This window comes from Hemiscyllium ocellatum, chromosome 12 (assembly GCF_020745735.1).
Source record: "Hemiscyllium ocellatum isolate sHemOce1 chromosome 12, sHemOce1.pat.X.cur, whole genome shotgun sequence".
NCBI lineage: Eukaryota > Metazoa > Chordata > Chondrichthyes > Orectolobiformes > Hemiscylliidae > Hemiscyllium > Hemiscyllium ocellatum.
This window is the reverse complement of record NC_083412.1, coordinates 92,183,684-92,195,783: the sequence shown is the minus strand read 5'-3', so window position 1 is coordinate 92,195,783 and position 12,100 is coordinate 92,183,684. Positions and strand designations below refer to the sequence as shown.

Sequence of the window (12,100 nt, the reverse complement as noted above, 5' to 3'; positions counted from 1 at the left end):
TGCTTGATGTAGAAGCTTGCTGTTTCTCTGATGTTCCATGTCTTTGATATTACAAAATTGGAGGGACAGAATGCAGAAGTTGCCAGATGGGACTCTTAGAGCAGTCAGGGATGGGAATCTCTGCAGTGTGTAACTCGCTTTGGATTCCTCAGCCAAATAGCCATCTACAGTGCACAAGTCAAGAGTATGATGGAATATTCTCCTCCTGTCTGCACGAGAACTCATCCAGGCAAATTGGGACCATTCTATCACATTTTTGACTTGTACCTTCCAGATATTAGAAAGGCTGAGAGGAGTCAGGAGCTGAATTATTTACTGAAGTACTCCTAGCCTCTGATCTGCTCTTGAAATCACTGTTTTTATATGGGGAGGCAATAAACTAGATTGTTATCAGTAGACTATCAACCTGGAAACACAGATAATACTTTAGACAGATGGAGAAATTTGTATTCTAAAACAAATCTGGAACAATAAGTCCAACGATGACCATTGAACCATTGTCAATTTTCGGAAAATCCACCTGGTACACCAATACGCTTTCAGGAAGGATATCAGTGGTAGGGAAACTATTGGAAAAAGTAGTGAAGAAGAAAATAGTCAGCGTGGCTTTGTCAGAGTGAAGTCCTGCCTAACGAGTTAAGTGCAACTTTCCGGTAAGTACCCAAGTATTTAGATGAGGGTAGGGAAGCTGATATTATTCACATGGATTTCAGAAAGGTTTTTGACAATGTCTGCATAGGAAACTGATAAAGAAGGTAAAAGCTCATGGGATCTGGACAACATGGCAAATAGGATCAAAAATTGGTTTCATGACAAGAGATTGGTGTAGGGGTAGAAGGCTGTATGTGTGACTGGTGACCAGTGGTGTACCACAGGGAACAGTCCTTGGTCCCTTATTATTTGCAATATTCATAAATAAGTAGATGAGAATGTAAGGAATGGAGGTGGGGAGGGTCAGAGATGATAAATAAGTTTGTGGATGACACAAACATTTACTGGGTGGTTGACAGTGAGGAAGAAAGTGTGAGGCTACAAAAGAACATAAACTGATTGATTAGATGGGCAAACCGGTGGGAGACGAAACTTATTTCTGTTAAATGTGAAGTAGTGCCCTTTCGAAGAAGGAAAAGGCAAGGGCGTATTCAATGAATGTTAAGACATTGAGAAGCTCGAAGGAACAGGAAGATCTGTGCTTATCCACAGATCCCTGCAGGTGACAGAACAGGTTAATAATAATATTAATACAGGATGTTTGCCTTTGTCATTTGAAGCAGAGATTCTGAGAGTAGGGAGGTTATATTGGAGCTGTACAGAACTTTGGTTCGGCCACAGACAGAGGATTGTGTATAGTTCTGGTCACCACGCTACAGGAAGGATGTGATTGTACTGGAGAGGGTGCAGAGGACATTCACCAGGATGTTGCCTGGGATGGATCATATCAGCCATATGCAGGGTCTGGATAAGCTCGGGTTGTTTTATTTTGAGTAGAGAAATTTGAGAGGAGACCAGAGAAAGGTTAGTGAGATTATAATGGGCACAGACAGATAACAGAGGAACCTTGATTATCCAAAGGACACGAGTATTTTGATCGGCTAATCAAATTCTGGATAATCGAATGATGGATAACATAGTTAGCCAAGTATTGAGATCATCCCAAATTTGGTTAATCGAATGCAGGATAATCGAGATCCTCTGTAAATAGCAAAAAGCTGTTCCCCTTAGTCAAAGAGCCAATTACAAGGGGGCATAATTTTAATATGAAAGACAGGAATCCTGGAGGGGAGTTGAGGAAAAATCTTTTCACCCAGAGGGTTGTAGAGGTTGGGAATATACTTGCCATTGAGGATAGGTGAGGCAGGAAACCCCACAACCTTTACAAAGTACTTGGATAAGTCCTTGAAGTGCCATAGCATTCAAGGCTATGAGTGCAGTGAGGGAAAGAGGGACTAGTGTAGATTTGGCGGTAAAGACTTGATAGGCTAAAGCGCCTCTTCCATACTGTGTGATTTTATGATTGTATGATCTGTCAATCTTAGTTGGTCTGGCTGTCATATGATTCTAGACCCACAGCAATGGGGTTGACTCTTAAAGGCCCTCTGAGACATCTCTGAGACACCCGCACTGACCAACCCCACCGCCCTGTGGCTGAACACTTTAACTCCCCCTCCCACTCCGCCAAGGACATGCAGGTCCTGGGCCTGGTCCATCGCCAAACTCTAACACCTGGATGAAGAAAGCCTCATCTTCTGTCTTGGGACCCTCCAAGCACACAGGATCAACTTGGGCTCCATCGGTTTCCCCATTCCCAGTCCCAACCTTCCAACTCAGCATCGCCCTCTTGAATGCTCCGACTTGTCCACATTCCTTCCCACCTATCTGCTCCACCCTCCTCTCCGACCTATCGTCTTCTCCCCCATCTTCATTTACCTATTGCATTCTCAGCTGCCTTCACCCCAGCCCCACCCCCTTCCCATTTATCTCTCAGCCCCCAGCTCACAAGCCTCATTCCTGATTAAAGACTTATGCTGAAACGTTGACTCTCCTGTTCCTCGGATGCTGCCTTACCGGCTGTGCTTTTCCAGCACCACACTCTTCGACTCTGACCCCTAGCATCTGCAGTCCACACTTTCACCTCTTAAATGCCCCTCGAGGTCATTAAGGACGGGCAATAAATGCTGACCCGCCAATAATTCCCAGATTTCATTAATGAACATTTTTTTAATGGCCAGTGTGGTTCAGTTTCTGGTGAATGAGTGCTGAATCAAAAGCCATTACTTCCCACCTAACAGTAACTGAGAGAGGGTCAATAGATATGAAGCTGGAAAAGCACAGCAGGTTAGACAGCACCCGAGGAACAGGAATGTCAAAGTTTCGGGCGGAAATGTTAACTCTCCTGCTCCTCAGAAGCTGTCTGATCTGCTGTGTTTTTCCAGTTACACATCCACTGACTGTGGCTTCCAGCATCCACAGTCCTTACTGTCTCCAAGTACTGGGAGAGAGCCTTTGTCACAATGGCTGCAGCAGTTGGCATTCAAGAAAATGCTTCATGTCCACATCTTCAAGGAGAAAGTAAGGTCTGCAGATGCTGGAGATCAGAGCTGAAAATGTGTTGCTGGAAAAGTGCAGCAGGTCAGGCAGCTTCCAAGGAAGAAGGGCTTATGCCCGAAACGTCGAATCTCCTGTTCTCTACATCTTCAAGTACAACTGAAGAATTGCTGAACTTGCCACACCCTGAGTATGAATGTTTGGAAAGTAATTCACAATTCGCAATTCAAGTCCATCATTAAAACGGAGATGCAGAAAGTACAAGAAAATGCAGTCCATTGCCACTAAGTGGCTGAGCTTACATTGAATATCCAAATGCATGCTTTTCTCATCTCGTCCAATTGGACTCGTGGCTTCACAATGATACGCTCCTGAGTCACTTGGCTTGATGTTCCTAATGTGCAATGAGGATGTTCCCTTCTGTCTACGCACTTCAACCCTCTCATTTGGAATCTAGTAAACAATAACATCTAGTTAATACCAAATAGGTAGATAATTGGGTTATTGACACGTCATCTCCTGACAAATTCTGATGACTCTATCAGTATACCTGGCCAGCATAACAGTTATTCATAATAACAGTGATAGTCAAGCATTGAAATAAAACTAGAGAATGAAATAATAAAAGAATACTGTATTATGAACATTTAAGCACATCAATACAGGTCGTTCTGCGATAAAGCGTGTTTCGTTAGTGCAAATTTGCTGTAATGCGATTGACGAATTGGGGACACTGTTTCTCAAGCACCAAGCTTTAAAATAAGGTTCCAGCCCCATTAGGTTAAATTTGTGATTTTCTTAAAACTTGGGATTGCATGAGAATGGAACTACTGTGCTATAGCAGAACTCACTGTAATTACAAATTATTGCAGAATATAGATCGGGTTAATTTCCAGAACAAAAATGAAAGGTCTACTGTACTTTGCCTTTTTAATTAAAGTCCTTAGATTATATTACATCCAGCTGAATTCATTTAATTTTCAATCATTAACTTCTATTTATCAGTTACAAAAAATTAATACATGATAACAACTATCATAATAATGGAATACTAACTTTCGAGATAATAAAACTCTACATTAAATGCAGCAAATACTGGATCTAAATGTGAAAGATTGTTTTTTTTGAAATGTAAAGCTGGTTTAGCTTTTGGTTTCGAGTTGGTGAAATATTGGGTGGTAAGTTGACTCTGCAGTTCTTGGGCTGTGGATCATTATACTCTGGTATGTTGCTGCAATTTTTGAGAGATCAAAGTGAGCTCTGTGCCTTAAAAATGAGTCCACATCTCCATACCAAAGCTGTTGCATTTCTCTTAAAGTGCAGCAACCCTCTCTACCTGCTGTGTTTTTTCAATGATAATTGGCTTCCGCCCACTGTTAGCTGAGAGTAACAATTACAGAAGTTACACTTGTTTACTAGTACGGAAATAATGATGCATCCCCCCGCCCACTTTTAAGAGTGAGCACACCAAAGCTCTATCAGACAAGAGAATAATTTCACCCTGTGGTGTGCTGCAGGTATCTCATAATTATTGCACCAGTTACTTTTCATATCCTCCACTTTTCTCCATAATGCAATGAGAATATCTAGGGGATTCGCTTTGCCAGCTTCGGGTCTTCATATGTGATGCAGGCAATTCCACAGCATTTATAATTGTACTTATTCTCTTTTTTCATCCTTTCAATGAAAACATAATGACAAGACCAGCATTTATTGCCTATCATTAATTGCCCTTGAACTCAGTGGGCCTTTTCAGAGGGCAGTTTTCAGAGTCAAATCTATAGTTATGGGTCTGGAGTCACAAGCTCGGCAAGATAAGGACAGTGTTCACTTTCCTCAAGAGTATTAGCAAATCATAGAATCGCTACAATGTGGAAGTTGGCCATTTGGGCCATCAAGTCCACACTGACCATCCAAAGAGGACTCCACCTAAACCCACCTCCTTATAACTCTGCAGTTCCCATCGCTAATCCACCTATCCTGCATATCCTTGGACAGAATGGGCAATTTAGCATGTACAATCCAACTAACCAGCACATCTTTGGACTCTGGGAGGAAATCAAGACACCTGGAGAAACCGACACAGACAAGGAGAGAATGTGCAAACTCCACACACATGGTCACCTGAGGGTAGAATTGAAGCTTGGTCCCTGGTGTTGTAAGGCAGCAATGCTAGCTGCTGATCCACAAACCAACAGTGCTGACTGCATGGTCACTATTACTGAGATTAGTTTTATATTGTAGGGTTATTTCCTGAACTTAAGTTCCACCAATTGCTTTGGTGGAGATCTTAAACCTATATCACTAGAGTATTAGGCTAGGCCTATGGGATTTCTGGCCCAATAATATTAGAACCCAGTCCCTATCTCTCCATTCTACAACAATGCAATCAACCCAAGGTGCCTCATAGGAAGGTCACCAGGCATGTTGATACCCAAACTAAAATTAATCCCTTGCTGAACTTGATAATCTTTAAACAATATCAGAAAAGAAAGAAATAAAAAAGACAAAAATGTTGAGATCTGGGATGGTGACATTTCAGTGCGTAACCAGCTGAGAGTTCAGCCATCAATGGGAATGGAATGGCCTCAAAAAGGCCAACTTTGGAGGAGCAGCGAGATCTCTGAGGGTGGAAAGCCAGAAGATCTGGGACAGAAATGTACAGGTTGAAACTGGAGTAATTTGAAGCTGAGAGTTTTAAAATTGAGGGACTAATGTGAATCAATGAGCATGATTGGCAGGGGCTCATCAGGGCTTGGTGGGATAAGGATTTGAATAGCACATTGTTTTGGATGAAGTGTAGTTGTTTGCGGAGAGGGTGGATGACCATGGACTAGCCACAACTGTGTCAGAACAGGCACGTCTGGAGGGAGTAGGAGACTTTCGAGAGTAATTGAATGAATTGAACAGCAACAATTGAGGCCAGGACAGATGTGAGCAATGTAAAAAGGTTGGATGTAGGTGAACTGGCTTTGGTAATTGCCCATAGTATTCAGGGATATGTAGGCTGGATGCATGAGTCAGAGGGAATGGAGAGTAACCGGGTAGGGAAATAGGTCTGGGTGGGATATTCTTCAGAAGGTCCGTGCAGACTTGTTGGGCCAAAGGGCCAGTTTCCACACTGTAGAGATTCTATACCACAGTAATTAAGAGGATTATACAGTCAGAAATCCAAATCTAAAACTGATATTAAGTGATATTGAGGATTTGTCAGCACTTCTTTCTATATAACCTTACAAGACATGTGTGTGTGTTTATGGAAGAGATAATGCTGGAGTCAGCAGCTTGAAGTAATGAAATAAAGATTTGCCTGAAGTATTATGTCTTTCATTATATTTGCCTGATTAAGGCCCGACATTGTCGATTATACATTCAGATTGTTTGTAGGGCCTGTATAAATAAATACTCTTGTATTGTTTAATGAAAATTTCTTGCTCCAAGCATTCTTTAACATGAAATTCACAGGCAAGCAGCAACGATTATAAATTGCTGACAGGTAGGCAATTAGACCTCGACCTGTTTTTAAACAATACGTTTATGAATTTGTCCTTTCAACTGTTGTTTAAGCTACAGAGACCTCTCCAAGGATGTCAACATTTCAGAATAGGTGAACAGGAGAATGGTCCTAGTGATAGGAAAGCTGCAGTTGTCCTCCTTAGAGCAGAGACTGTTAAAGAAACACATTTAACCATGGTCTTCCAATTATTAAAAGGTTTAATGGAGTGGTTAAGAAGAAACTGTCTCGTTGGGTACACAAAACAGGACCTGAAGGGAAGAGATAGGGTGAGTGCAACCAGGGGTGCTGCTCAGACCTCTGATGGAGGTCTGACACAAGCTCAGAAATGCAGAGAGAGTACAGCATCATAGAGATGTGACGCTGACCCTTCGGTCCAACTCCTCCATGCCAACTAGATCCTCCCACATCAGGCACAAGATACAGAAGTTTGAAACATGCACCAGCAGGTTCAAGAACAGCTTCCTCCCTGGTGTTATTAGACTGATGAATGGGCTCTCTAATTTCAAATAATGCTGATCTTGTGAATGTTGATCTTGCCTCACGCACATCCTGTGCTGTATAACCTGTATGCTTTACTCTGTCCAAGCTTTTTTCACCCTATGATCTGTGTGTCCTTGATTGCTATGATCTGTTTGTACTGCTAGCAAAACAAAGCTTTTCACTGTATTTAGGTACATGTGACAATAAATCAAATCAATTCAAAACCACAGTGTGGTACTGGAAAAAGCACAGTTGGTCAAGCAGCATCCAAGGAGTAGAAGAACCGTGCTTCAGGCACACGCCCCTCATCAGGATTCTATCTCCAGCATCTGCAGTCCACATATTCTCCGAGGTATTAGAGTCATAGAGTCATAGAGAAATACAGCATGGAAACAGACCCTTCGATCCAACCTGTCTATGCCGACCAGATATCCCAACCCAATCTAGTGCTACCTGCCAGCACCCAGTCCATATCCCTCCAAACCCTTCCTACTCATATACACATCCAAATGCCTCTTAAATTGTACCAGCCTCCACAACATCCTCTGGCAGCTTATTCCATACACATACCATCCTCTGCGTGAAAAGGTTGCCCCTTAGGTCTCTTTTATATCTTTGCCCTCTCACCCTAAACCTATGCCCTCTCGTTCTGGACTCCCCAACCCCAGGGAAAAGACTTTTTCTATTTATCCTATCCATGCTCCTCATAATTTTGTAAACATCTATAAGGTCACCCCTCAGCCTCCAATGCTCCAGGGAAAACAGCCACAGCCCGTTCAGCCTCTCCCTGTAGCTCAGATCCTCTAACCCTGGCAACAACCTTGTAAATCTTTCCTGAACCCTTTCAGGTTTCACAATATCTTTCTGATAGTAAGGAGACCAGAATTGCATACAATATTCCAACAGTAGCCTAACCAATGTCCTGTACAGCCGCAACATGACCTTCCAAGTCCTGTACTCAATATTGTGACCAATAAAGGAAAGCATACCAAACGCCTTCTTCATTATCCTATCTACCTGTGACTCCACTTTCATGGAGCTATGAACCTGCACTCTAAGGTCTCTTTGTTCAGCAACACTCCCTAGGATCTTACCATTAAGTGTATAAGTTCTGCTAAGATTTGCTTTCCCAAAATGCAGCAATCTAGTCTAATTTGCTAATACTTGGGCCATATCCCTCCAAACCTTTCCTATTCATATATCCATCCAGATGCCTTTTAAAGGTTATAATTGCACCAGCCTCCATCACTTCCTCTGGCAGCTCATTCCATACATGCACCACCTTCGGCATGAAAACGTTGCCCCTTAGTTCCCTTTTAAATCACTCCTCTTGCACATTAAATCCAGCTACCTGACAAAGGAAATGAATCTGAAAGCTTGTACTTTCAAATAAAGCTGTTGGACTATATCCTAGTGTTGTGTTATTTTATATCTTTTTCCACCCCAGTCCAACATTGGCACCTCCACATCATGGCTGTCTTAAACCTATGCCCTCTACTTTTCACCCTATCCATGTCCCTCATGATTTTATCAACCTCACCCCTCAGGGAAAACAGCCCCAGCCTATTCAGCCTCTCCCTACAGCTCAAACTCTCCAACCCCAGCAGCAGCCTTGTAAATCTTTTCTGAACACTTGCAAGTTTCACAACATCTTTCCTTGGCATGGCACGCAGGGGAATGGCAGGAAATTGACATTAAGTCATAGAACCAGTGAAGACACAATGGGCCTCTTTCTACACCACAACAATGCTGTGATTCTGTAAAGGAGGGTACTGGGATTAGAATGTAGTGAGTCACTGTGTGTAAATGGGCTACACTCAACTCAGGGTGAAAAGAATAGTTTGCATGTCAGCTTACTGGGCATCAGGGTCACTGACAAATTCTGCTTCAGAGGACTCCGATGAGGACCTTGAGGGGGTAACATGCAGAAGAAAGCTGGTAATGGGTTCACACTGAAGCTTGCTTCACAGCTGCCTATCTTTTGGTTAGCACATGGCATTTATGTAGGATTTGGAGTCCAGGCTCAAATGTCAACACTTGTGGATAAATATATGAGGTAATGAGCACTTGATGGCTAAGGTCCAAACAGCGCAAGCAGAAAGTCAACTGCATAACATGATAACTTTTCAAAGAACAAAAAACAAAGAACATTACAGCGCAGTAACAGGCCCTTTGACCCTCCAAGCCCTCACCAATCCAGATCTTCTATCTAAATCTGCTGTCTATTCTCTATGGATCTATATCCCTCTGTTCCCTGCCCTTTCATGTAACTGTCTAGATACATCTTAAATTACGCTATCATTCCCGCCCCTACCACATCTACTGGCAACGCATTCCAGGCATCCACCACCCACTGCGTGAAAACCTTTCCATGTATATTTCATCCAACAATTGAGTGACACCTCCTTGGTGAACCACAGATAACGGCTGAGGTGGGGGTGGAAGAGCTGCCCCTTGAATACCTTTGGTGGGTATGGGTCTTTGATTGAGAGCCTTTGTCCTTCTCTTCTGTGTGTGCACTGCTTCCCCTCACCCCTGTCTGGGCTTCAGATTCATTTCCTGCTACAGCCCAAGTCAGGGTCTACAATGATGGTCTTCCCTGTCCTGTAACAGGCTTCTCGTTAGCAACCAAGACCTCTGACCTACCTCAGGGCCCTCTTGTGGCACAGGGAAAGAGTACCTACCCCTGACCCAGGAGACCTGGGTTCAAGTCCAACCTTCTCTAGAAGTGTGTGATAATATGAGAGGAAATAAAAGTGCTCTAACCTCCTATTCTGAACAGGCAATGTCACTCCCTCAAACATCCCAAAAGTTAACAACAGCACTGTGTAGTCTAATGCTGTACCAGCAAAACTAAGTCAGTGGAAGGTTGCCTTGTAGACCCTTTCAACAGGGCAAGGTTGGAACTGTGGTCATTGATACAGCTGAACTCATTACTTAGCATTAACTTGGCTGAGGAGCCTTCCAAAACAGCAGAAAGGTGTGTCAAATTAGCTTCAGGGACTGTTTGGCAGACAATCTGCCTAACTTGGGGTGGCACGGTGGCTCAGTGGTTAGCACTACTGCCTCACAGCGCCAGGGACCTGGGTTCGATTCCAGCCTCAGGTGACTGTCTATGTGGAGTTTGTACATTTCCTCCGGGTGCTCCGGTTTCCTCCCACAAACCAAAGATGTGCAGGTTAGGTAGATTAGCCATGCTAAATTGCCTATAGTGTTCAGGAATGTGTAGGTTAGGTGCATTAGTCAGAGGTAAATGTAGGATAATAGGTTCAGGGAATGGATCTGGGTGAGTTACTCTGCAGAGGGTTGAAGTGGACTTGTTAGGCCGAAGGGCCTGTTTCCACACTGTAGGGATTCTGGGAATCTGCATGTAGACTGTGCCCAAGCTGGTGCCCCTCGGTAGACACTCAGGCTCTGCTGGGGTTGGTCCAGCAGTTCAACTTTGAGTTTTCGATCCTCTGCTCAGGCAACTCAAAGTTTTTGGATGATAAAATTGATAAGTCCCTTCAATCTCATAAACCAACAGCACGCTTCTTACCTTCTCTTCATCTGGAAAACTGCTTCTATTGTCAAACCTACTCCAAGAGATGGATGGTATAGGATCTCCATCTGTGTCACAGGTGATGACCACATGGCCATTCTCTGTTGCAGTCTCATTCTTCAGCAGTGTTATGTGCGGTGGAACTGGAAATGGATAAGAATGAGGTACAATTAGCTCTTTCCCATCACTGCGAAACCTGACTCTCATGCAACACTGTGTCTCCCATCATTATCAACAGGTATCCTCTTGTTTGAAGACTGGAAGGATATGGTGTGGGATCTTCTGGCACAGTGGTAGTGTCCATACCTCTAAACCAGGATATAACATCTCTGAGCAGGTTGATTTGAAAAATTCTAAAGTGATGTTGCAGAAGAGTTGAAGTAAAAGATCAGCCTTGATCTCATGAAATGCTGGATCGACTTTAAGTAAGGGATGAAATAGCCTACTCCTGCTCTTATAAACTCTTAGGTTAAGAGCTACACTCCATACGATATATAATTGGCACTGTCCTTTTCTTCATTAATTAACAATTAACAAATACTTGAATAAATTATCCGTGGTGGTATGGCATTTTGAGTCGCAACAAAAGGATGGGTGATAATGAAAAGCCATCACCCTGAAATACAAGGCAGCATCCTGTTGACAGGGTCTTGGCTGCTAGCTGGATAGTCAGTAACTTGCCAGTAATCACCTCTTTGTGGGAGAACTGCCACTCGGTCACTTGACAGGACAACATCACTCATTCCCTTGGGATTCATGAACTGGGTAGAGGAATTCGTACCCAGGGAGAGCTGCTGGCCAATCAGAGGACAGCAGCTGTCTCTGCACAGGAGCACTACAAGGGAAGGTTGTGCTTATTGCCAGATCCATGGCCACCAAAGGTCTCAAATCAAGGAGGGACACAGATACCTGGGAGTTTGGGATGTGGAATGGGTATTGTGGAGAGAGTGGATTGCTACTCAGGGAAGGGATTTAACTGTTAATGTGCATCCCTCCCTACCTGTTACTCAATCAAGCGTTGGATGTTTTTTAATGAAGACTGCCTCTGCGGCATCATGAGAACAGAACACCTCGGGGCTTGATTATTGAGAAAATCCAGTTCACCATCTCATCGTTCAGAATATAATTTTTTGTTTTAGAAGTAAAATTGCTATCTGCAGATACATGGGAGCAAGCTCTTGAGAACAAAACATTCTAATTTAAATGACATTTGATAATGCCCAGGTTTATTACATTTAAAAGGCACAGTGGTAGTGTCCTTACCTCTGAGCCAAGAGGTCTGTTCAGTTAGGTTAGAGTGGACAAAAGGAACATATGGACAATGAATTTCATAGAGACAATGAATCTCCTCTTGTTGTACTGAAAGATTTACATTATGCATGTAGCTCTTGGAAGAAAAGGTTTGGGAAAGTTTGTTGACAGGAAGTCCTTTGATAGGGACAGAAATTTTGGGAAAAGGGTTATAAGCATCATTAGCAGTATACATTATTCATGTGAGTCATAGACTCAAAGAGTTG

At 43.1% G+C, this 12,100-nt stretch overlaps 1 protein-coding gene across 1 annotated transcript in view; it reads right to left on the bottom strand.

The window, feature by feature from the left end:
* Positions 1-12,100, bottom strand: part of LOC132820630 (neural cell adhesion molecule 2-like) — a 581,438-nt gene that overhangs the window by 343,825 nt on the left and 225,513 nt on the right. The window contains exons 8-9 of the mRNA XM_060832832.1: positions 10,581-10,726; positions 3,348-3,498 (exon numbers count right to left, since the gene is read on the bottom strand). Coding sequence (XP_060688815.1) covers positions 3,348-3,498; positions 10,581-10,726 — 297 coding nt within the window. The remainder of the gene's footprint in view (positions 1-3,347; positions 3,499-10,580; positions 10,727-12,100) is intronic.